Source organism: Eretmochelys imbricata, chromosome 17, assembly GCF_965152235.1.
Source record: "Eretmochelys imbricata isolate rEreImb1 chromosome 17, rEreImb1.hap1, whole genome shotgun sequence".
Taxonomy (NCBI): Eukaryota; Metazoa; Chordata; order Testudines; family Cheloniidae; genus Eretmochelys; species Eretmochelys imbricata.
This window is the reverse complement of record NC_135588.1, coordinates 3,656,184-3,681,986: the sequence shown is the minus strand read 5'-3', so window position 1 is coordinate 3,681,986 and position 25,803 is coordinate 3,656,184. Positions and strand designations below refer to the sequence as shown.

Genomic DNA, 25,803 nt, shown 5'->3' with positions numbered 1-25,803 from the left:
CTACGGCACGCGAGAGGGAGCCCGCGGGAGGCCTGATATAGGCGGTCGCCTCACATGGGAGGAAGGAGCCGGCAGAGCGCTAGTCGGACAGAGCGGCCTGGCGGTAGCGGGTCGGTCTTTCTCCAGGGGGTTTGTTCTGCCCTCGGGGCGTACAGCGGAGCGGGGATCCCCCTCCGGAGGGGTGGCCCATGAGGACCACAAGTCCCAGCATGCACTGCGCCGCGTGGCCGTGGGACTGAGGGGGCGCGTGGGTGCGAGCCCTCCCCGCCCCCCATCTCCCCCGCCCCCTGGCTGGGGCGCTGAGACACCCCGCCTGTTCCCCCTGCCCTACCTAGAGCGCTGGGGTGGGTGAGGAGATGTGAGGGGGGAGGTGTGGGGCGGGGAAAGGGCGGGCGGGCGGGCTCTAGGTGCAGGGGCCCCTGGGGTGGGTGTGGGGCAAGGCAGGGTGGTGAGGGGGGCTGGGGAAGGGAGGGCTCTAGGCTCAGGTATCCTGGCCGCTGGGGTGGATGGGGGGCCAGAAATGGTGATGCAGGGTGGGCACCACGCACGGTGGTGAGTGGGAGCTCGGCAAGCCAGGCTCAAGGTGGCCCCAGCCCCTGGGATGGGTGGGGGCTAGGTGTGGAGGTGAAGGGGCAGTGCTGGGCTGGCCATGGTGTGTGGGGAAGTGATGGGTGAGATGAAGGGATGCAGGGCACAGTGGAAAAAGAGTGCTCGATGGGACTGTTCTGCGGCTGAAATTATGCAGGAGCCTAAACAAAACTTCCTTTCATTTGCTTTGTAGCGGTCTGAAGAATAGCATGATGGTGAAAAGATGGCTACTTCTCTCTGTGTTGTGTTTTTCGCTCTCATTGCTAAAACTTTGTGGTAAGTGTCTTTCAAATAGGGAAGCTTATCTAGCTGTGCACCAGATCAGCAGTCGGTTATTTATTCGCTAAAATGGCTGTAAAAGAAAAGGGTATCTGTGCTGAAAACCAAATAGTCTCCTGTTAAAGGTGACCTGTGTGAAATAGTGGTGTGTTTATAAGGGTATTGGCTCGGTGTAACAATTTCTAATAAAGAATTGCTCCAGCTGTTGTTGTGGTGTTGGGAAACTTTCTTCCCTTATATATGTTACCTTCAGACTATTTTGTGGTGACAGCGCAGCATGTCTTCTTTCATTATTGATGTAAGTGACTAGGGTAGGTCAGTAGGCTAGACTCTATAGGTTTAGTCCTCATTATACTGAAGTCAGTGATGAATTTGGTGATCCTGTCTGTGCTAGCTATTGGGTTTATAGGTGCCAGAAGAATCTACAAGATAAGACCACCAAATTCAGTCACTTGTAATATATAGAATTTTAACAAAAGATTTCTAAAAATTGCATTTAAAATAACACTTTTCCCCTTCTCCCCTAATTAAGAGGTCTTTATTCTTTGCTTTTATAAGCTTCTGATATTAGCAGGTATGAGTGGTGAATTCCTGGGCAGGCTTTAGGCATATGTCGGAATTTGGGCAGGGGAGTGGAAAAACTGTCTGTGGGAGGTTGAGCTATACTGTGGCACTTGCTTGTGTATGAAATGTAACCACACCCTAGTCACTTAAATAAAGTGACTGACAAGCAAGAAAAGCATAATCTTATTTCTCATATGCCTTATATGGATATTGTTGCATGGTGCACACTTCAATGGCAACAATTTCAAGCACAATAGCAAGATGTTGCTTGAGTACTGCAAGGGCAGGATAATGAGCTGAAGTTCTTGAATTTCTTGGTATTCTGCTGGGCTTGTCATGAATATAAAGGAAAGGGTAACCACCTTTAAATCCCTCCTGACAAGAAGCAAAACCCTTTCACCTGTAAAGGGTTAAGAAGCTAAGAACCTTGCTGGCACCTGACCAAAATGACCAATGAGGAGACAAGACACTTTCAAAGCTGGGGCGGGGGCAGAACAAAGGGTTTGTCTGTTATGCTTTTGCTGGGGACAGATCAGGAATGCAGCTCAGAACTCTTGTAAAAAGTTAGTAAGTAATCTAGCTAGAAATGTGTTTAGATTTCTTTTGTTTAATGGCTGGTAAAATAGCTGTGCTGAATGGAATGTATATTCCTGTTTGTGTCTTTTTGTAACTTAAGGTTTTGCCTACAGGGATTCTCTGTTTTGAATCCGATTACCCTGTAAGGTATTTACCATCCTGATTTTTACAGAGGTGATTCTTTTACTGTTTCTTTAATAGTCTTCTTTTAAGAACCTGATTGCTTTTTCATTGTTCTTAAGATTCAAAGGTTTGGATCTATGTTCACCTGTACAAATTGGTGAGGATTTTTATCAAGCCTTCTCCAGGAAAAAGGGTGTAGGGCTTTGAGACGTCTTCCTGCAAAATATCCCCCCCAAGTGGGCTCTTTCCCTGTTCCTTGTTTAACATGCTTGGTGGTGGCAGCATAGGGTTCAAGGACAAGACAAAGTTTGTACCTTGAAGTTTTTAACCTAAGCTGGTAAGAATAAGCTTTGTGGGAACCTGCATGAAAGACCCACTTCTGTACCCTAGAGTTCAGAGTAGGGAAGGAACCTTGACAGCTCATGTGGATCATGTAGCAATTTTAAGACCAGCTTTAAAGAGTTCTGATTCTTACAGGTAATTAGGATCCATTGCTGATCATAGCAAGAAACAATAACACTTAGCATTTTATAATTAGCTTAGAGTTAAAGTATTTATAATAAACACATTATACACATGCAATTAATTTCGTTCCAGGAGACCATTGTTTGGCCCATTTACTGTTTTCAGTCTGCACTTTTCTCATTAATGTCTCAGAATTATTCAGTCACTTGAAAAAGTGCCAATGCTTACTTCCACACTGTTGCTAGTTGTCTGCCACTCTAACCCTTCCTGCTAACCACCCCTAGGAGCTCGTCTAACTGGTTTGTACTCTCAAATTGCTTTCTTCTGCCACACAAGAAAACAATTCCTCTTTTCAGGAAGGAGATTTTTCCTTTTGTAGAAATCTAAGCTTAATGTTTTTCTTTTTCCAGATGGAGCCATCGTGCTCTCTGTCCCTGAAGTGGTTTCAGTAGAAAAGGGTAGCTTGACAAATATCACCGTGACTCTAAGGTAAGGTTAGAGCATCATTTTCAGTTTCTCTTCCTTTAATTCTCTGCTTTTGTTACACCCACAGGCATCAGACCAGAACAGAGAATGGACAAAACTTGTTCAGATAACTAACTAGATTTGCAGGAAAGATGAGGTGGCTTTGTTCATTTAGGGCAGTGGTTTTAAACCTTTTCTCATTTGTGGGCTCCCCCCCCTCCCCCATCTAATTTAGGTGCACGCCCCTTTGAAAATGTTAGACATAGTCTGCAGACCTCCAGGGGTCTGTGGACCAGAGGTTGAAAGCCACTGTTCTACGGTTATGACTACCTTTCACGGACCCCCTAGACATAGTCTGTGAACCCCCACCACTGGAGGGTTGAAAACCACTGATTTCAGGTGAGTTTCATCTGTGTGCAGTGAGTTAGTACAAGGCCACTATTCCACTTGAGCTGTGGTACATAGCCTTCATACTGACCCTCACGGGAATGAAAATTCACCATTAGGTACAAGCTCAGATAAGTCTGTATTTTTGTATCAATAAGTTTTGGCTAGATGTAAGATTCAAATTCATATGTCCTCTGTTGGAGTATTGAATTCTGCATTTGCCGGAAGATGGACTCAGTCTCTTCTAGCTCTAACTACTATGAGCCTAACAAAAAACATGCTTCATGTACAAATTTATCTAGAAGGACATCTAAATGTTTTATAAATTGAACAGGTGTCACTGTTCCCAGCACAGAAGTGTAGCCATCTCAGAGCTGAAACACACACTGTAGCTGTGGAGTAGATATTTACTATAGTCCAGTGCTCATTTTCTCAGTCTCTCACTAATAGTGAGACTTTTCCCAAGAATGGAAAGTTCCTCTCAATGTGAGATGACTTGTGGGGAGAGGGAGGAAGACTTCAGAGAAGACTGCAGTGGTGGGGATTGGTGGGGTGTTTACAAAGTGGGAGGAGAAATAGGTAAATATCAGACTTTTTTTTTAAAAGGTGTTTATCCATCTTTCAAACCCCTGTTAGAATTGACTAGTGGCTGCACAAAGGGACACATACAAGTTCTATCCAGTTCAGATTGGTTTGTCACTAAAGGACAGTATCTGTTTCTAGAGTATCATGTTGGTGCCACAAGTGATGATTAAGTGTGAATTGTATGTGGTCCATCCAAAACAATATTGCCTAAGCTGCATGGAATCAATTCTCCCAGAAGGCCTGAAACCTCCTTTAAACACATGGATTTATAGGCTTCTTTTGACTTGTCTATCTTCACAGTGCCCCATTAAATGAGACGTTGGTGATAACATTTAATATCACATATTCGTCAAAAAATGGAACCATTGTTGAACTACCTGATCAAGTGAGTAACAAAACTAACTTCAGACCTTATACTAAAGCTTACAATTGGTCATAGTCTGACCTCATTAAAAACATGTGAATAGTCATTACATGTAACCTTTTTTCCTTGTCTGACAGGTAATATTGCCTGCAGGTCTAAATTCAAGCTTTCAAGTGAAAGCTAAAGATGTTGGACAAGTTACAGTTTATCTTCATGCCAGTAATGCCAATGAAACTGGGTGAGTTAAACTACTATTCAACCCAGATCACGTGCAACTCCTTGGTATCCAAAGTAGTATAATAATTTCCCCCGCCCCTACACCATCTCCCAGTATCTTACTAATTACACTGCAAGTTCCCTTGATTAACATAAACATAGTCATCTTCTCTTATCTCTCCTTCTCCCCCCCCCCCCCCCAAAAAAAATGATGTTGAGATACGTGAAGTGGTACTGGTAGCTTCTGTATCTTGTAATCATGAAACCTAACCTCCTAAGCATTCATAGGTCGGGTTCAGCAGCATGCTCTAAACTACACAAGAAAAGGCTCCAAGCATGCATGACAACACTACTCAAGCTGGATACCATTTGGCCCTAAACTCCATGGGCTACTGGTTTGTTGCTATGCCTATCTTGCGAACACGCTTCTGAGATTCATATCCTTGAATGTTAACAGCCTGACTCTCCTCTGCACACCCACAGCTTTCACAAGACTTCAATGCAAGCCACAAGTACTTAGCACATCCACAAACCTTCCTGCTTAAAGAGTCTCTTAAGGAATCATGTGTTCACAGGTGGAACTCTTCCTTGAGATCAGAAACTGGTGAGATGGGGAATGCTGAGTTGCATTTGCTTGTTGCCATTAATACCACAGCTCTGCAGGATAATGCATGGTCTTGTCACTTCCTCATTTCACTTCTGCTTTTAACTGTCTTGATCATGGCTATCGTTACCCACATCACAACATATCCAGGAACACAAGACAAGCCAGATAATAAGGCTTTGCTTGACAAGCATGAAGAGTAAAACCTTGCTGTTGCACAACAGTAACATACTAAGAGGCATAGAAGAAAGAGGAAGATGAGAGGCTTCAGAAGGCCTGTATAAGGGAGGGGAAAATGACAGAATAGAGGAGGATTGAGGGTAGGCAAATCACTAGGATTTGTAGAAATCTTGGAAAGACCACAAGGGTGTGTGAAAAGGGGGAAAGCTTTATTGCTCTACTAAAACCCAACCCTAAATTTTGAGTAACTGAGTAGTTTTCTGCCCCACAAATTAGAATGAAGTATGATCTGTGGAAAAGTGCAGAGAATATACTGACTGTTTAAAAACTGATTGATTAGTACAAATTCCTTTGCAGCCCCAGGATTCGATTCCAAGTGATTCATAGTAACATAGTGAGGATTATAGACCAGGTGACTGGCTGGATCTATTTCTTTGCCTGGTCGATCTCCTTCTACCCTCAGGTTTTCGAAAACTGGCGACGAAAAAGGTAAGGAGACTAGCTGTGAAATGTGTGTGAGTCTCTTAGCAGTGATACAAATGGTCATGTGGACTGGTTTCTGAGTAGGATGGGGAATTATCAGAGATCCCCCTAATGTAGTTAGTTCCCATTAAAGAAGAAAACCATACCCCATTATCACAAGAGTCCATTAACGTCATTAATATAGCAGTTGAATTGAGTAGAAATATAAAGTCTCTTGTAGCAAGCTCAAGTACCTTTCCTAGAAGGCTACTTTCCTCAAACTGTCTGAGTCAGAACTCCAAGGCGCTGACCCTGCAATTGGTTTTGTCCAAATGGACCCCTGCAAAGTATCATTGAAGTCAATGGGCAGCAGTTCACATATGTAGCTCCGATTGCAGGATCAAGACCTAACTCACTGAAAGATTTAAAAATACTAAAAGACCACTCAAACAAAACAACTCTCTCTTTGCTGGAGAAGTAACCTGTCAATGTTTGGGTCCCGTCCCCCCCTTCTTTCTCCCCTTGAGCACAATAGTGGACTCTTCAGATCTTAAATTCACCATCAGAGGGAGCCCATGTAGCCTCATGAACATACTGGCAACTTTGTAGCTAAAAAAATTGAGTAATAGGGTTCAAAGAAAAATGCACTCACTAGTATGTATGCCTCCTGAACAGTCTCATCTCGATGGAAATTAGATTATGCCTATTATGTATGTGTAGGAGGGTAATTTCCCCTAGTCACAATTCTGCTTAACTCCACAACTTCTCACCTGTTCCAGTGAATGGTTATTCATGATTAAGGCTGCAAGTTTCACGGACGTTCCGTATTCCATGACTTCAGTGACTTCTGCAGCAGCCGGTGCGCCTGGCTCAGAGGCAGCTCAGGCAGCCCCTGTGTCAGGCATACTGGCCACTGCTAGGGCAGTCTCAGGCCTCCGCCCCCATAGCAGCAGTTTGGGTGTGGAAGGGGACAGGGGATTGGGGCATGGGACAAGGTGAGGCGGGCTCTGCATGGCACTTACCTTGGGGGGCTCCCCGGAAGTGGCAACATCCCCCTCGCTCAGCTGCTAGTCAAAGGCGTGGTGGCCAGGCAGCGCTGCGAGCCAATGGGAGCTGCAGAGGCGGTGCCCTGGGCAGAGGCAGTGCACAGAGCTGCCTGTCCACGCCTCTGCCTAGCAGCTGAGCAAGGGAGATATCGCTGCTTCTGGTGAGGCCCCCAGGTGGGTGCTGCCCAGAGCCCGCCTCACCCCATCTCGTGCCCCTGACCCCTCCCACACACAAACGCTGCTTCAGGGGCAGGAGAGAGCACAGAGCCAGGAAGGGAGCCAGCCCCCACCAGGGACCCGGGCTGCACGCTGCCCCCACGTTTTAATCACGGTATCTTTAGTAATAGTCATGGACAGGCCATAGGCCTTGAATTTTTGTTTCCGTCCTGTGACCTGTCTGTTACTTTTACTAAATACTTGTGACTAAAACTTAACATTATTCATATTGTGTGTGTATGTATACTGTGGCAGCTGGAGACTGCAGCCTCATTCTACTAAGCACTGTTCAAATATGTAAAACATACAGTCTACTCCAGGGCAGGGAGTACAGTTTTTTTGCATGTTAGACACCTAGCGTAATTTTCTAAATGCCTAATTGACTTAAGAACCAAAGACCTATTTTCAAGACCACATCACCCACGTGCTTTTGCAAAATTTACCCCTAATCTCCATCACCTCAATTTCAGTTGCCATGTGAATAAGTTACTGGAAAGATGGGAGTGTGTTTAAAATACACACTGCAGTGGTGATGTCCCTCCTCTTCTGGGTCAGAGGGAGGCCTCGCTACATCATCAGTATCACTGCCTAGTATCAGGGGGGAATTAGCAGACCAGGCATTAGTGTCCTGACTGGTCTAACAGGGAAGAACCCCAAAGAGTCTATGGGCTCAGGCAAGGGCAGGACTAACCTGTCGTCCTAGCTCTGGACGACAGTAGGCTAACACCTACCACCTGGCCTACGTTAGGGTGGGATGGTAGGGAGACCCAGGCCCACCGATCACTGGATCTGATTCTAACAATCTTGGAGTGGTCTGTCAGTGGGGAATCTAGCTGCAACACGCTGACCATGTTTCAGGCAGTGCTACAGCAGACTAGAGTCAGCTGTCCTGGGCAACTTCCTCCCCTCCAGGTGTACCTAGATTGAAGGGGTGTCCTCTGTCTCCCCAGGATAGGTGGCCAGCAGCAGTTCTGGCAGCTCCCCTGTAGACACAGGTTCCTTCACAAGCAGGATGCATCTATCTCCCTCACTGTTTCAGACCTAACTGAGCTGGAGCTCCACCTTTTATACTTCCTGTCCCATCTATCCACTTCTGGTGGGAAGGACAAGGTGGATCTGGCTCCGCCCACCTGGGAAGAGTGGGTGGTTCCTTCTGGCTTGGAGGGAGGGCACGCAGCTTCACTGCGCACACACTGTAGTGCAAGTGACTACATGTGAATTTGAGCCCTGATGAACTTTCAATAGCACATGAATTGGAGGGAGAATGGAACTTCAAGTGCGTCCTCCAGTGACCTAACGCTAAACCATGACTTAATATGGATGGTTGACAAGATTTCTTTTTCCCCCAGGGTTGTAGAAGACACTGTATTTCTAACCAATTCATTTAGAATGCATGCCTTTAACAATGACAGGTTATCTTGCCTCTGACTTGAGGCTCTTAGTGAGTGAACAAACAATTGTCTATAAGTTTTTTAAATTCTTACCTGGAATGTGAGGACAGAACAGTGGGCAGCAGGAATGGACTCCTTCTGATGTAATGCTTCTGGTTGTGGATCTAATTTAAAATGCTATCTGATTCATTGCAGTTAACATAGGAATATGAATTTTGAAAGTAAACTTTATTGTAAATGCTATCAAAATATATAGTATGTGTGAGGGGCAACCCTCACTGCGAACAAATTACTTCTTTTATAAAGTGGTATGGCCGCAGTTTCTGCTTGGGACAGTAATTGTAAAAAACACTTAAATCAGAACCTTCTAGTGCCAGAAAGTCTGTCCCTCTATGGCACTGACCATACTGCTCCGCAGATGAATCTTTACATGTAAAGTGGTGTCTCTCTTTCTTTCTTAGTGTTGTTGGATTAAGCTTTGACTACATAGCGTTCAACCTCACTGGTTTCATAGCATACAGTGTATTTAATGTAGGACTTTTCTGGATTGCCTATATCAAGGTAAGTGCACTTGTTCTTTCAATGAAATATTTCATTACTTGTAGAACAGAGTTACGGTAGCTGACTTGCTTGGGTTTTTAATACACAGGAGCAGTTCCTACGCCAGTATCCCAATGGAGTGAACCCTGTGGACAGCAATGATGTTTTCTTCAGTCTCCATGCAGTAGCTTTAACTCTCTTTACAATATTTCAGTGCTGTATATATGAGGTGGGTTTACCTAGGATATTCTTATAGTCCAAATGAAGTCAAAACCGTTGATTATGTTTAAGCTTTGAGGCAATTATACCTATCAATTATAGGGTTCTTCATTTTCACAGCACTCTACAAACATTAATTCTCAACATCCTTCTCAGATAGGAGAATACAACTGCCATTACAGCGGAAAATATGGGCACAATTTGTATTACTCTTACAAAGCCATGTGGAGTGGCAGAATCTGGTTCGGAATGTGGGAGTTGTTCTTGGGTTCCACTTCTGTGCTCAGTTCACTGCCTTCCCAATTACAAAATGTGTGTGAATGATCACTTACAGGCAGTAAACCTGCTAGGTGGAAAAAAATATTCTTACCTCTTCTGGATTACCAAGTTGTGAAAGAGGGGTGTGTGTATGTGCGCTCCTTGCTCCCTCTACCAGAATGGGATGCTTTCAGGAAAGGTCAGGGTATGTGGCAAGCGTGACTTTGGAAGCTTCTCTGTGCCCATCTCAAATATGCTATTATGAGCACAAAGCCCCACAAATAGTCTTAATTTAGAACTGAGTAATAAAACAAGTTCCACAAAAACATTGCAGAAAGACTTTGACCCCTTCCTCCTGGATGCTAACCTTCTGAACAAGATTTCCATGGGAATTGGGACTCGGAAATTGCACTGTTTTATCCTAAACCTATAGCAAGCTATTATGATACTAAAACAATGTGGGGATCCTTGAGGAGGAGGAGGGGTCGATCTAGCCAGTTCCACAATGGGCTTTGGTTGTATGTTATGCTTAGCATTGTGCATCCTATGGTAACTGGGGTGGGAGGGAGCTGGGTATAATGAATTCTAAATGTATAAAATGTCTTGTTTTTCAGCGAGCTAGTCAAAGAGTGTCCAGAGTTGCTATTGGGCTACTTGTGATTGCATGGATCTTCACATTTACCACACTGTCCGTGGCTGCAGCTGGAGAAATCACATGGCTACAGTTCTTATTTTTCTTTTCTTACATTAAACTGGGAATCTCACTGATAAAATACTTTCCACAGGTAAAAATTGGCACTAATGTCTCCTAACTCAGGCAGATAGCAAGAGGCCACATCCTAATATAGGAGGCTACCTGGAAGAGCACTGTAGGTTCTTTAATATGTAGTGCATATGATTCTAGAATGCTGACTATGCTATGTTAGAATTGTGAGAAAACCAATCACTTGATTGATTGGCTCTTGTGCTGATTAAGCATGCAAGTAACTTGCAATGTCTGAAAACTGTAGTTTGTTAAACCAGCGAGGCTTTCTCTTACAGCTGGGGTTAACTGAGGCATTGAAAGCTCAATCTGATTATCTGAGGTCAAAATAAGTGGAGAATTCTCTATTGCTGGGGTAGAATAAAAAGTTTTGCCTTGTTTGACTGCTCAATCTGCAAAAATATTTGCATTTTCTAGGTAAAGATCAAAGGCTGCAGCATATTTAAATTCACTTTGACTCCCTTGTAGGCATACATGAATTTTCGGCGGAAGAGTACTGAAGGGTGGAGCATTGGAAATGTGTTACTAGATTTTACTGGTGGAAGTTTCAGCCTCCTTCAGATGTTTTTGCAGTCTTACAACAACGGTAAGCATGAAATTGAAGTGTCTTTTAGGGCCTACATTTTTCAATTAAAGAAAAACCTGCCACAAAGCACTTTCTTCCAGTCCAGACCCACTTAAGGTCATTCCCAAACCTAGGTGTCCTGCATGGCAATACATGCAGCCATCAGTGCTATAAAAATGTGGTAAAGAATAAGTGTTTGGCTGTCTTCTAATGTAAGCTATTTACACAGTTCTGTGTAACTGTACAACAGCACAGAATACCTTATTGCATTAACCGTACAATGTCATGAAATCAAACTAAAGTTGATGAATAACACCTGTGCTGTTAAAAATAAACCATTTTAGTAACAACCTACGGTAATGACAAACTTGAACAATTTATCTCATAGACCCATAACTATGGGATAGCCATTATCCCTTGACTTTTAAGGATAGCCAAGACCCAGTTTAAGACTATTAAATCAGTTAATGTGGGTGACAATGCAGATTTTCAGACTACCTTAATTTTTGACAGATGAATGGATATTAATCTTTGGAGATCCAACTAAGTTTGGATTGGGCCTCTTCTCCATCACCTTTGATGTAGTCTTTATCATCCAGCATTACTGTCTATATAGAACATCAGGCTATGAGTCTTTGAACTAAGACCCCACCCTGAATAGACAACAGTACGGATTTATTGGTTTTACCTCTATACTGGCTGATGGATTTCCAGACTACTCACCAGGTATCCACGTGAGTAGTGCGAGAGTCATGCTGTTTATAATTCCTCTACCGTATAGGACTGTCATGAACTTATTTTTTGCTTAATGGCAAATGCCTTAATGGATACTCCATTACCCTACCCCTTGCAGCTGGAAAAGATTTGCAACCCTGGAAGCTAATTCCAAGCCAGCCTGTCTTGAGCTGACCTAGTAATAGTGGCTATCTTTGACCAATACAGCATTTTGTGTGGGGCAAGGAAAGAGCTGGGCTTCCTTCAGCTGAACACAACTGGAGGGTGAAAAACCGAACCAGGTACCTTTATAAAGTAGTGACCAAGAAACAGGTTTTTTTTTTGCGGACTGGACAGTAAAATATAATGCTGCTGCTGCTGACTTCATCTTCTCCCAAACCAAGTTGTAAGTGGAAGGCGGCGGCTCAGGAAAAGACTGCTTGGTAACCACAGATACTGTTACAAGTAGGTACAATGGGTTAATGAAGGCACTAACCAAGAAGCATGAAGACCAGACCAGCCTTCATCAGATTTAATCTCACAGCACGTTCATATGACTGTGTCAAAAGCTGTACCTAAACATTAAATAAAAAAAACTTTTGTGATCTCTGCTACCATATACCACCAAGCACTTTCAGTAAAAGTGCTAAATCTAGTGCCAAACTTCTGAATATTTACTGCACTAAGTTGTAGAGTTATTCACATTTGGTTCTATTGAAGTGCCTAGTCTGTGCTGTTAATGCAAGGGAACAATTTTATGTTAAGTCTGATCTTGTTCAATAGCCTAATGATTAAAATTTGTATTAATCTTTGTTTCCTCCCTTTTCCTGAGTAATCTAGGCAGTAGCTGATAAGCACTTACATGGCACCTTCCAGGTAAAGATTTCAAAGCCTCAAGATTCCCTCTGCAAGGTAGACATCCATTTTATGTAGGTGGCTTGGGGTAAATAACAAGACCTTAACACAAGGTAATGCAGGAAGGTGGTGAATTGGGAATAAAACTTGCTCCGGTGCTCTGAATTTCTTTCTCTGTAGTATGCGTGCAAAGGATTTAAGATATTTAATCTCTAAACAGGGCTGAACATTCTTGCACTTTAAACTGTACAACTTGGCACTATGCTATCTGTTATCTTTGACAGGAGTAAGGAATAGCTTATACTAAAAGGGACTCTTAAACACACGATTTAGAATCACTAGTGTTCAAGGTCTGATTACTTAATCCTGTGACCCTCCTGCCAGAGGGAAAATTAACTTGTTCTTCACTGAAAAGTTTAAGATGGTAAAATTTCAGAAGGGCATGTACTTCTCCCCAAGAGATGCTCCAAGTTGTAAATGGGTGAAGAATTTGCTGACTGTCACTTCACTGTTAGCTGTTTAGCATATCTTTACTTCAGCAGAATGTGGCTGTCTAAATGTTGTCAAGCAGCACTCAACCTGTTCTAAATCAGAAGAATTGGAGGGGTAGGAAGCTTGCACAAAAAGGGTGTAAATACATAAGTTGTCCTCTTATTAGAGACAGTTTCTTAAATTCATTTTATTGTGTAAAATCAAGACCACAGTACAAATAGCAGTGTACTTTTTTCTACAGTAAACAAAAATAAGGCCTATCTGTAAAGCTATTTACTACCACAGGATTTGTAATTTAAATGTCAAATTCCTTTTGGATTTTTTTGTATTACTGAATAAGGTAAAAAAGTATAAAAAGAGGCATCTGCTGGTATGTTGAGATAGAGTGGAACATTCTTTGAGATGCATTTATCAAGTTTATAAAATTCATTCAAGTCAGAACCTAAATAGCACTGCAGTAATAAGTTAAAAAAAATTTTAACTGGTCTGAAGACAGCTGAAGTAAAGAGGTCATATACAGTGTCATTAAAACTAGTTCTGGACAATGAAGCAATTTTTTTGAATAACTGTAATTAAAGCTAGCCTGTATAATGCCTTAAAGTGTAAATGAGTTTCACTGAAGAGTATAAAACCCTTTAAGGATTTGTAGGAATCTCTTCTGCAAAAGCTCCTACAACTCCATAGTTTGGCCTTTGTGAAGGATTTCTGTAGTGTATATTTGCCTACCACAGGTGCAAGGATAGGAATTTTGGTACAATAGATGTTTGCAAGCTTGTTTGCACATTTCTACTTAATACAAGATTTAAATAAGTCTCCCACTACAAAACAGACCAGCTGCCCCTTCTATTTGAAGATTCTCTCTGCTAAATGTGGAATGAGGAAGTGGAACTTTGTAAATGTCTCCTGTATGGTCAGCAATGACAAAGGTTTCCATCTCTTTCCCAATTATTTTTTTAAAAAAAATAACATAAGCCCTAGAGTTGCAATAATTATGGCATGTTAAAGCTGGCCTTGTTTCCCAAGTACTTTACAGTTGCAAAGTACCTCTATACAAGACAAAATTATGATTGCTTCATAAAGTCTTGGAATTTGTTACTGAATCCCACACAGCTTCCATTATAATCTGTTTCTGCACCAACTGCTAGTTCAAACTTGTGTCCCTTTTATGATGAGCTGCTTGGTGAAGCAGACTAAAATCTTGCAGTGAACTCTTCAGGACAGACTATCCCTCAAGCACTGCAAGATATTCTGCTTAACTTCTGGTAGCACTTGATGCTAAGAGTAGCGTAGAGATGTCCTTATTGGACTTTCTACAAACTCTTACTTACATGTAGCATCTTAAAAACCTGAGCCTGAACTAGCAAGGAACAATCTAACCCTTAATATTAGATTTTGAAAACTTACAGTAAAAACATTACCTCCTCTCCCTGCTGTTAATCATTCACTCCTTTGCAGAAGCAGCTAACAGAGCTTTAAATGCTAAGCAATGGGGACCTCTTGCACTATAGGAGAATCATCTCCCACTAAGTTAACTGCATTTTCCACAGTTTCTTCCCCAAGAAAAGTATTTAGTGTTTTGCATGTTCTTAACTGCTAACTTCCCCTGCCGCCGTAGTGTTACAGCTTTGCATACACAGTAGGGTAAGGTGCTGTTTTATGCAGCATATGCTACTGGAAGCCTTTCTGAAAGAGAAACTTGCTTCTGAAATGGCTAGAATTTACTATTCTCAGTTTAGAGTAAAAATGGTGCATATTTACCTTGTTGGGCAGCACTAGTGTTTGCAAACAACTCAGGTCTAGTATTTGCTTCCTTAGAAAAAGGGATATAGATCCATCCCTCCCTCTGCCCCCCTCCCCCAAGCCCATTGCATAATTAGGACATCATGGACTGCTGAACAGCCTTCTGCAGGGAGTGTCTGGTCACCAGGAGCCGTACCACTTCTTCATTCCTCTTTGTCAGTCTCTTCCTTGCTTGGTCATGAGTTACCATTGTCATGTCCCAGCCGTTCACCTACAAGAGAAGTTTTATCAAGAAACAATATTGTCAGTGGAGCTAGCCTTGTGAAGGTGACTAGCAAGCTGGGGCCTGTCTGTCACAGTGTCTTGGCACTAGTGGGTTAAGTCAAGATAGGGTGAACTTTAAGGTTCAAAGGTTTGCTTTGGAGAAGTACCGGACAATTTAAGAACTGCTAGTACGACAAACATACCTTCAGGAGTCCTGGTGTCGCCTGGAATGAGGAAGTATATGAGAAGAGACTTAGCTTAGAGAAAGTTTGAACATGCACTGAAGGACTTGAAGATGTGGAGAAGGCAGAGAGAAAACCGAGTGGAAGCACAGACTTAATGAACAGCACCCAATCACTTCACCATCTCAAGGACACTTCATTACCCAAGGGAAAATCTGTTCAGACATTTCTGCTGGCTCTCAGGTGAGTTCCCTCATTGCAGAACTAAGGGAGGGTCTGGTGTGGATTTCTCTTCTGCTCTTGCTGAAGCTGGTACACTTTAAAAAAATTACATAGTAAATGGGCCACAGCTATCATCAGGACTGCTGTATAACCCAGTGGTTTGAGTTCTTCCCCCAGGCTGTAGGACAGTCTGATTTAATTGACCCTCTGCCTGCTCACTGGAGTGTAGGCTATACTGGGTGGGGGTGGCCTCATACTTGCCTGTTGGAGCTGCTGACCCTTTACTTAAGTAGTGTTTGGGCCAGGCCAGGAGTTAGAATCACTCCCTAGTCCAGTGGTTGGATATTGCCTAGGAGGTGGGGGATTCTGGTTCAACAGGCAGAACCAGGATTTGAAGAAGGGATCTATAGGGGAATTCCCAGCCTTCCAGGGCACATCTCAGTGAGGGAGAGCTCCTGGTTTGAATCCCCTTGTCCTGGAGAAGGGAGGGGACATCCCCCCCCTGAAGCTGCCAGGGCAACAGGAGGCCCTCATCCAAATCCCTTCAGAGAGCAAGGGATGTGGTCTAAGGTCTCCTGGCCCCTGGGTGAGTAACCTAGCAACTGGGGATGAAGGAGTGGTTTGAGTTTTATGCAGATCAATTTTAATTTAAAAATAGAACTTTAGGTGGCAAAGCTCCCCAGGCAGAGGCAAGACTTGAACCAGTGTCTCCTGCATTCTAGGCACCTACCCTACACCTGCATCACAGAGGGCTCTTTGCTGCTATATCTTGCTTTGGCCCAATTAATATTTAAAGTGGACCGGCTTCAAGAAAAAGGACTTGAACTCCATGAGGCTCATTCCTGGCTCAGGACTTGAGCCCTGCTCTCCACAAGCACAGTGTGGCAGCATAACCACTACACTACCAAGGGCGCCTTACAGCCCATCTTTGCTTTGGCCTAATTAACATCTAACTGAGCAACCCTCACGGCAGGATACCTCATAGCCTACCTGTTAGGGCAGTTACTTGCATGGCAGGGAGATGGCTGTTCAAATCCCCTCTCAGGAGACAAAGTGAGACTTTAACCAGACTCTTCCCACACCCTGGGTGAGTTTATACTCCAGTGGGTGGGTTAAGTGATTCTTATGTGTCTGACCCAATTATTATTTAATTAAAGTGGAAGAGCTTCAACAGGAGAATACAAGCAACTGACATGAGACTGTCCCTTAGTGCAGCAATTAGGGCACTCACTGGGGAGATAGCAGTTGCCTGCTCAAATCCCTTCTCATGAGGCACAAGGGGGAACTGACCCAGAGTCTACTATATAACTACTGGAGAAGAGCTAATGTAACACCCATTTTAAAAAAAGGCTCCAGAGGGGAGCATGGCAAGCATAACTTCAGTACTGGGCAAACTGGATGACATATAGTAAAACACAGAATTATCAGACATCAATGAACATTGTTTGTTGGGTCTGAGTCAACACAGCTTTTGTAAAGGGAAATCATTCCTGACCAACCTACAGGCATTCTTTGAGGGGGTCAACAAGCATGTGGACAAGTATAGTGTACTTAAATTTCACAAGATCCCTCACCAAAGTCTCTTAAGCAAAGTAAGCAGTCATTGGAGAAGAGGGAAGGTCCTTTCATGGATCAGTAACTGGTTAAAAGACCAGAAACAAAGGGTAGGAATAAATGGTCAGTTTTCAGAATGGAGAGGTAAATAGTGGTGTCCCCTAAGGTCAGTACAGGGACCAGTCCTGTTCAGCATTCATAAAAGGGGTGGCAAAAGAGTGAGGTGGCAAAATTTGCACATGATACAAAACTACTCAAGATAGTTAAGTCCAAAGCAGTCTGCTAATAGATAAAGGGATCTCACTTTTTTTTTTGTAGACACCACACATGCAACAACATGCATGACTAAAAGGAGCTCTCACAAAGATGCACACACAAATTCAATGTTGATAACTGCAAAGTAATGCTCACTGGAAAACAATCCCAACTATATATAAAATGGGGTCTAAATTAGCTGTTACCACTCAAGACAGATCTTGGAGTCATTATGGATAATTCTTTGAAAATATCCACTCAATGTGCAGCAGCAGTCAAAAAAGCGAACAATGTTGGGAATCATTAAGGGATAGATAAGATGGAAAATATATTGCCTTTATATAAATTCACAGTACACCAACATCTAGAATACTGCATGCAGATATAGTCTTCCCTTCTCAAAAAAGATACTGGAATTGAAAAAGGGGCATCAAAAATTATTAGGGGTATGGAACATATGAGGAGAGATTAAGACTGGGCCTTTTGAGCTTGGAAAAGAGTCTATAAAACCATGATTGGTGTGGAGAAGGTAAAGTGTTATTTACTCCTCAAACAAGAACTAGGGGTCACTAAATGAAATTAATAGGCAACAGGTTTAAAAACAAAAAGGAAGTATTTCTTCACACAACACAGTTAACCTGTGGAACTCTTTGCCAGAGGATATTGTGAAGGCCAAGACTATAACAGGGTTCAAAAAAGAACTAGATAAGTGCACAGAGGATAGGTCCATCAATGGTTATTAGCCAGGATGGGCAGAGATGGTGTCCCTACCTTTGTTTGCCAAAAGCTGGGAATGGGCAACAGGATGGATCACTTGATTACCTGTTCATTCCCTCTAGGGCACCTGTCATTGGCTACTGTCAGAAGACAGGCGACTGGGCTAGATGGACCTTTTATCTGCCTCATATGACCATTCTTATGTAACCACTGGATTAACAGTCATGAGGGAAAGCTACCTTGCCTCTCAGAGCACTCGAGCAATGGCAGCTCACTGTTCAAATCCCATCTCATCAGGCAGGAGGAGGAAACTGACCCAGGCTTGCCCCTATCCCAGGTGAGTACCCTGACCATGGAGATAAAGGGAGGCCAGCTCCTCCCAGACTGCCATGTGTGGCCTTAGGCAGTCCCTAAGCAGGCCTACAGACTGAGTCCCACCAGGGAGACAGACAGGGCATGTGTAAACCTGCTCCAGTTACCTAGAGCATGAGCAGTTTGAGGGCAAAGAGCTGAAATTCTGACACCTCGTCACCCATCAAAGATTATCTGATAGTCTAGGCCAGGGGTAGTCCATAGGCAGACTGCCAGCCAAATCCAGACCACCAGACACTTTTTTTAATAGACCTTAAGTCTTTTTATTTACTTATTTTCTCTGGAGTCTGGACCTTGACAAAAAATATTTGAGTACCCCGGTCTAGGAAGTAGCTATATCTCTGCCTGTTAATGGCTTTATAAATTAGGACCCTTACTTTGAATTCACAGCATGGACAATCCTGACCTAACCAGAGAGGTAATGAAGAACCACGCATTAGCTGAGTCAATAGTCCTTGCTCAGTATCACTAGCAAGATTTGAAGGTAGGTAACTGCATTCCAAGCCAACTGCTGTTTTTTAGTCTACAGATCTCACTATTGTATTGGGGAAGAAGTAACCATCTCTGGATCATGTGGCTGAGGAGTTTGCCAAGAACAAAACAAATGAGAAACTGCCAAGCGTAGCCTCTTCAGGCAGCACCTGAAACATGCCACTGATCAGTCAGACATACAGAATCATGCTGCAGTTCAGTATCCTCAAGTATCCCCTGTCAGCACTGGATGGGTGATAGGTAGTTCCTAACACAATGGTCCAGCTGCCTGCTCCAGCAGCCAGCCTCACCTTTGTGCAGTGTAGGTGGGAGTACCTGTGCAACAAGGAGATGCAAATGCTGCAGGGAAGATTTGGTGTGCTTGATGCATGCAGCTGTGACAGTAACAAGTGCAGCAACTGAGCACATCAGAGACAGATTCCGAGGGGCAGTGGAAATGTTTCAACAGTCTGCAAATTTCTGTGATTATTTTTTGAGTTAATATGGCCCAAAGGAGCATTGCATTAGATATCCAGTAGCTCACAGTTGTATACAGGGGTTACATTAGAGTGCTAGTTTGTTATTCACAAGATAGTCATACAAGACATTCTATAGCCTGGCTACTGAGTCCTTACTGTTATATAAATAGTATACATGTATTGTCATTGTACTCAGTGACAGTAAGACGATAATTATAGTTGTATGTGCTTGTTTAGCTTAATGTCTCCAGCTGAGCAGGTATCAAATTATATATGCTTTATAATTAAGGGGTAGGGGTCTTATCTACATAACTTCATAAACATAGCAGACAAAAACTCTTCTCAAATGAGTCCATTCTACACTGTATTGTGAGGTATTACATGGTACAAACAAGCTCATACTGTCATGTGACTATAGACTTCTGCTTTAACTGAAGGCAAAAAAGTATGGGGGGGGGGTGGTTTTTTTTGGCAGGATTCACATTCCTCCTTCTACTCCAGCCAGAGCAGATTGCATCAACTATACACAAAGGGATTTAAATATTTCCCAAAAACTTTCCATACAGGACTATTTGGAGTACACACTTGCATTATCAGTTGTATTTAGAAGCTTTCTGCCAATTTTGTTAAAAGTAGACTATGATTCTACAAGTAAAGGCCCTTTTTGGATTTTATCAATTTTTCAAATTGGATACTCCACAACATTTAGACATGTGATACAAAAAACCCTCACCATGAGGGTTGCATCTACATCCCCTCTGGGGATGACCACCAGGTATGTGCCTAATGTGGTAGCAATGACATTCTTCTACCTGCTGGGTTACCCTTAGTACCTTGGATGGATCACTATTAAAAGCCCAGCCCCACAAAGGCGTGTTTGGGGGAAAGAACATGTGTCAGTCTGCTTCTTCATGATCTGCCTCAAGTTCTGGTATTGCAGAATGGTTGCCAGGCACTACTTTCAGAGCTTTGAGGTTCACAAGAGTTCATGACCATTCAAGACCACGTGCTCAATTGTGACTTATAGCTAACTACCTATAAGTCACTCTTCTGCAGAGGGCATTCATGTTGGCAGTTACAGCCAGAAGCCTCTTGTCTGGAGATAGGGAAGCTTTTCCAGACAGATTCCCAAGACAATCCATATGGGAAGGCAGTGACCTTTTATAAACTTCCTTGGGTAGCACATACAGCAGTGGAACAATGAGCAGGTGAAACAGTCAAGAACAGAGCAAGTGGATGAGAGTCACCATCACCCTACCTCTGAAATAGCCTGGAAAGTAGTGCTCCCTAGGGATCTTCTGGGCTGGGATTGTCCTGCATCTAGGCATTCCAGTATGTTCCTCTTCCTACCTTTGAATTTACCTGCATTATCTTGTCTCCAATCTGGAGTCCGGCAACTTCTGCTGGGCCTCCTTCTGTCACCCTTGTTACATAGATGCCCTGTAAGAGTCATGTTTTAGTTATTCCAGTTGGAATGGTTACAAATGCACACAAGGCAATAACCTTTACTTAGCAGCACCTTAAAAATGGATTCCATTAAAAAACAAATCTGATATTAGAAAACAGATGAGTCACACAAGAGCCCAAATGCAGCAGCAGTGCAAGTTGGCTACATTGACTAAGTGGGAAGGGAGTATAACATGGACCAATCAGACTGAGGGAGGACCAGGCATAGGCTTACAAAAAGTGTGTGCCAGGTCACTGAATTCAAGGTGAGTTGAGGGCACTCGGCCTCTTACTGGGGGTCTTAATTATTTAAGTTCAAAGAGAATCTGACCTTGTCAGTTTTATCTTCAGAGAAAGGATTCTGAGCAGGGTCCTGATCAATTCCACCTCCAATACTGAATCCAAGAATCAGATTTTCACCTTGACGGAGTTTATGGATTTCAACTCTTTGCTGAAAGAGATGGGAGGGGGAAAAGTGCAGGATTCACATCCCTTCTTCTACTCCAGCCAGAGTAGATTAAGTTTAGCTTTATTACATGCAACTATCTCTGAACACAGGACAACAGATTTTGTTTGGTGAGCTACTGTGTAACTTCCAGACAAAGGGAGCACATAAGATAGTTTACAAACGAAGGCCATATCACAAGCATGTTTTTTATATTTGCTTAGACAATGAGCAGGGATCTCTGGATCTAAAACCCATTGGTGGATGGGAGCATTTGCTATCTATCCCAAAGAGACAAGCAAACTTAACTTGGGCAACAGCTGTTTGTTTTAATTGATCCTGTTTAAAAGTTATCATTAAGATGAACCATTTCTGCCCTTCAGCAGTAACTGAGGAGCACTCTGTTGTCCTTGCTAGTAAGCCACAACAGAAATAAGCATCTCCAAACATATCCCTAAAGGACTTGGCACTTCAGCATCTAAAGGAGTTTAGCCTCTATCTCCGTTACCACAATTGAAATGGAAGGAGGGATGGCTCCAATAGCAGTAGACTTATATTGGAGATCAGCTTCCTTTAAGCCAGTAAAATGCAAGTGTCAATAACGAGCAGTCTCTCAAACCCACACATCTTATTCTGTTTTGTTCATGGAAAAACTGCAAGTTCCTCCTTTGCGCTCTGCCAATGGGAGTATGTATCCTACTATTGTCACTCACCCACAATAGATAATGGGGCAGAGACTTCTGTTGTCTGCAACAAGTTCAGAAACTTAAAGTACTCTGAACGTAGGCCACTAACTCGGCTGAAGAGAGTCCAACTACCAAAGGGTTCACAAGACCAGCTGTAAAGTCTCCCCGGCATTAAGAGAACTAAAAAAGTCTTGATGAGAAGGTTCAGACACCAAGAGATTTTAAAAAGTATGAGTAACAGCAGAGGCGCTCTTAGTGACAGAGATATGAAGGGGAGTCATGATCTCATCCAGAACCCTGTCCAGCCGGGGCCTCTCTGCAAAAGAAGTTGTTTAGTCTTTCCTCTTGAATTAGGCCCAGATCCCCCCAGGCTACAAACTGCTCTGCCAAACAAATGATTTGTGCAGCCTTTGCTGCATGACCTACTTCCACCAAAATTATGAGATTTATCATACACATCACCAGGAAGCCTGGTTTAAGTGTGATTAGTAATTCAAAGTGAGTTGCTTTGCAATCTTTGTTTCATCAAGGAAAGTAGTTCACGTTACTATCTTAGAACATTTTAATTTAATGAACTCAAGTATGACCAACTACAGTTCTATGTTTTTTACTGCCTCTATAGTAACAGAACTCTTAACTATAGCATTGCAAACCCACAGATTACAGATAAAACCAGAAACAAGGATTTAATTCTCAAAAGCTTGCTTGGCATCTCATTTTCACAAGGGTTTTAGCTAGTGAAGTACAAAATTAAATTTTTTTAATCTACTTCACAAGACTAGAATAGCTAAAGCAGATGCCACTCAACTTTTAAAGAGCACCATGCAGCACTGTCTAGTGGAGGACACAGAACAGTCAGTAAGTCTTGTCATGCTACCAGAGTGACACTTTGCATTGAGAGATTAGAAACTGTTTTTCCCTGCTCAGGGGAAGGTTCTTCCTTGTGAAATACTCCAAAATGTAAACAACCTATCTCCTCTAGGTAATTTTGGGTATGGTAACTAGCTTTCCCTTCTGACAGCAACTCCTGGAAAGAAAGTATGGGTTGAGGGCAAAATTACAGGCTACATGTAAAAAGAAAAGGAGTACTTGTGGCACCTTAGAGACTACCAAATTTATTTGAGCATAAGCTTTCGTGAGCTACAGCTCACTTCATCGGATGCATTCAGTGTATTCAGCTGTAGATCACGAAAGCTTATGCTCAAATAAATTTGTTAGTCTCTAAGGTGCCACAAGTACTTTTCTTTTTGCGAATACAGACTAACACAGCTGCTACTCTAAAGGCTACATGTACGATTTTTGAAGTTTTTCTTCCCTCAAGTTTGCACGGCTGTCTTTTTCCATTCATCAGAATGCTTCCCTGGGTCAAGTGAGCCCATTTGGAATAGAAGAGGGAGGTGTCTAACTCAGCCAAGTAAACAAATAATCATTTTAATTCGATTGAGACTCCATATGAGCTCATTGGAAATACTGACAACTTCCACAGACAAACTAAAAATTGCAGCATACCATAATAAGAGACAGACAAGGAACAGACTCCAGGCTGGCAGCCAAACAAGTGGATGGCAGCAGATTTGGTATCTTTTTATGTTGTCTTCAACACTGGAATTGGCTCGGAGGCAGGTTGTTGAGAACAAGGCTAACAGCAACAGCGTGCAGTCACAGGGCATTTTTATCAAGCGTGCGTGGGGGGGGGGGGGGGGAGCAGCGCTAAGGCACCACAACTTTAGCCGAACAAGGACATTCTTGGTTTTGTTTTGTTAACTGGCGATACTGAGATTCCAGTTCAAGAAAACCTATGCTCCTTGAGCAACATGGTGTGCAGGGTGTTTACCCACAGGAAAAGTAACCCATTGTAATCTGTGCACCATCATCTTCTATCCCAGAAGGCACCTTAACAGAAGGCACCATCTGCCAAGCTAAAGAGTGAACACTTTCCATCAAGATCACAATGGTTTTCGAAGAAAAATACTGTTAGAGAGGTCTGACATCTGAGGTGAAGTCCTCTGATAAGTGGCAAGTTGACTATGCTATGCCTCTTAAATCACAGCACGTACCACGATCCCAGTTTGCGCTCAGTTAGGCTGCCTGGCGTTGCAGGGAGATGTCAGAAATCTGACTTGTTTGACAGTCACTTGGTTGGACAGCTAGTGCATGCCACGGTGTGCACCACACCGATATGTGGCAAATTTTCACCTCTACACTTATGGTACGTTTTACTGGGCTTATTTTCTACGGAGAAGGGTTGATTCTGGAGTCAAATCAGCCCCCATCCAACCTGCACTGGCTTGCATTAGTGGCAGAACTCACACCAGCTCACACAGCCTCTAAGTTCTTCGTTCTCATCGGACTGTCAGAGACTTTGTGCAAAAAAGGTTATTTTTTCATCCCCTCCACTACAGCTACCGCAAAGTGACATGCATCGCTGCAGTCTTGTGCGCATCAGAAACGTAACCATAAGCAAATAGCGGAGACAGCATAATCCAGTGGACCTGGGAGACAGGACAGCTAGCTTTTGTTCCCTGCTCTACCACTGACTCACTATATGATCTTGGGCAAGTCAGATCACATCTGTGCTTCAGTTTTCCTGGATGTACAGAGGGGACAATGATACTTCAATCTTTGGATGAAAGTGGTAAGAAAAATGGTATAACCTAAAGTATATCTGTAGTAAAATCCTTAATTAAAAAAATACAATAAGGGAAGCTAAGTCACCCAATCCTTTCACACCACCAAAATGAATTAGTTTGACTTTTCCATTCCCCCTACCCCAAATCTACAAACATGCTACGGTTCTTTTGCTTCAGAGCACATTTTTCAAATACTGTTTTACCACCTTGTTACTTAGCTGTACGTGTATACATGCATACATGCAGGTGCATCAAGGATGGGGGAAAGAGTTGTTACATGCTTCAGAATAGCCAGTGAACTGGAGAGGTCTCTTCGAGTTGCCTCCAGTACACTAGCTCGCTCCACCTTTCGACTGCCCAGGTGTCAGAGTGGAAGCCGTGTTAGTCTCTATCCGCAAAAAGAAAAGGAGGACTTGTGGCACCTTAGAGACTAACCCATTTATTGGAGCATGAGCTTTGGTGAGAGACAGCTCACTTCGTACAGACTAGGTAGCTCTTATGGAGTGCTTTACAAAGGAGGTCGCGACCAGCCTCGTTTTAGAGACGGGGGAAACAGAGGCCCAGAGCAGCGAGGGGCCCGGCCCCAGGTCGCCCAGCGGCAGACTGGGACTCAGCTCTCCCAGTGCTCGGCCCCTTCCACCGCCAGGCGGCGCTTTCACCGCGCGAGCCTCGGCCCGAGCGCTTCCCGCAGCGCAGCTCGGAACCTCCCTCCGACTCCCCTGAAGCGGGGCGCGGCCAGGGCAAGCGCGTCCAGCCCGGCTCCCGCGCCACCTGAGCCCAGCACCCGTTCCCACACGCGCTGCGCTGCTGTCAAACGCCCCCGCCGTGGTGGGTTTTGCTGGCAGCCGAGCAGCCCGAAGGAGACTTTTCCCCTTCTCCCCCCGGGGGGTGGGGGGGCAGGAACCCAGCCCGCGCGCCCCGTGACCGGTGCGGCAGCGCGCCCCGCCCGGGGTAGGGAGCTCGGCCCCGCAGCCGGCGGGGAGCCGGGCAGGTTCGCCCGGCCCGGCCCGGCCGAGTGTTTGCACGGGGCGGGGTGGGGCGGGGCGGGCAGCGCTGCCCCGGGGCGTCTCCCGCGCTCCGCACGGGCCGGCTGGAAGCGCGGACTGCCCCGAGCGCCGCCCCGAGCGCCGCCCCGAGCGGTTCGCGACCCGCCGCCAGAGCTGAGGGGGCTGCTCCGGGCGAGGTCCTGCCGGGCGGGGCGGGGGGGCCGCTACAGGGACACGGTCCCGGCGGGGGCCACCCCCTCCCCAGCGCTCGGCCCCGCCCGGGGGTGGCCCCTGCCCCACTCACCACCACGGCGGTGACCGGCTGCCCCGGGATGTACGACATGGCCCCGCCCGGCAGCTCGCGCCCGACTCGCCGGCGCGCCCGCCGCCTCGCCAACAAAAGGTCCCTCCGGCCCCGCCCCTCGCTCCGCAGCCGA

General features: G+C 44.3%; 2 protein-coding genes and 1 long non-coding RNA gene across 6 annotated transcripts; 2 read left to right on the top strand and 1 right to left on the bottom strand.

The window, feature by feature from the left end:
- The first annotated feature begins 36 nt into the window (after nucleotides 1-36).
- On the top strand, nucleotides 37-13,089 carry CTNS (cystinosin, lysosomal cystine transporter). 4 transcript variants are annotated; one of them, XM_077836523.1, is made up of 11 exons: nucleotides 37-110; nucleotides 782-864; nucleotides 3,006-3,084; nucleotides 4,333-4,417; nucleotides 4,534-4,634; nucleotides 5,754-5,885; nucleotides 8,973-9,072; nucleotides 9,161-9,280; nucleotides 10,143-10,313; nucleotides 10,760-10,877; nucleotides 11,370-13,089. In XM_077836523.1, the coding sequence occupies exons 1-11, from the start codon at nucleotides 55-57 to the stop codon at nucleotides 11,498-11,500; spliced, it is 1,176 nt and encodes a 391-aa protein (XP_077692649.1). In that variant the 5' UTR covers nucleotides 37-54; the 3' UTR covers nucleotides 11,501-13,089. The 4 variants fall into 4 exon arrangements, with proteins under 4 accessions (XP_077692649.1, XP_077692650.1, XP_077692653.1 ...); XM_077836524.1 differs by lacking the exon at nucleotides 37-110 and adding an exon at nucleotides 273-344; XM_077836527.1 differs by lacking the exons at nucleotides 37-110; nucleotides 782-864; nucleotides 3,006-3,084 and adding an exon at nucleotides 5,096-5,216 and having other exon boundaries at nucleotides 4,383-4,417.
- On the bottom strand, nucleotides 13,085-25,774 carry TAX1BP3 (Tax1 binding protein 3). Its single transcript, XM_077836530.1, has 4 exons — nucleotides 25,671-25,774; nucleotides 20,951-21,070; nucleotides 20,536-20,613; nucleotides 13,085-14,928 (listed from the first exon to the last, which is right to left on the bottom strand). Exons 1-4 carry the CDS (start codon nucleotides 25,707-25,709, stop codon nucleotides 14,791-14,793), a joined length of 375 nt encoding a protein of 124 aa, XP_077692656.1. The 5' UTR covers nucleotides 25,710-25,774; the 3' UTR covers nucleotides 13,085-14,790.
- LOC144276454 (uncharacterized) lies at nucleotides 17,948-24,236 on the top strand. Its single transcript, XR_013348251.1, has 3 exons — nucleotides 17,948-18,188; nucleotides 18,614-18,707; nucleotides 24,153-24,236. It is a non-coding gene; the product is annotated as an uncharacterized LOC144276454 (long non-coding RNA).
- Nucleotides 25,775-25,803: the final 29 nt, after the last annotated feature.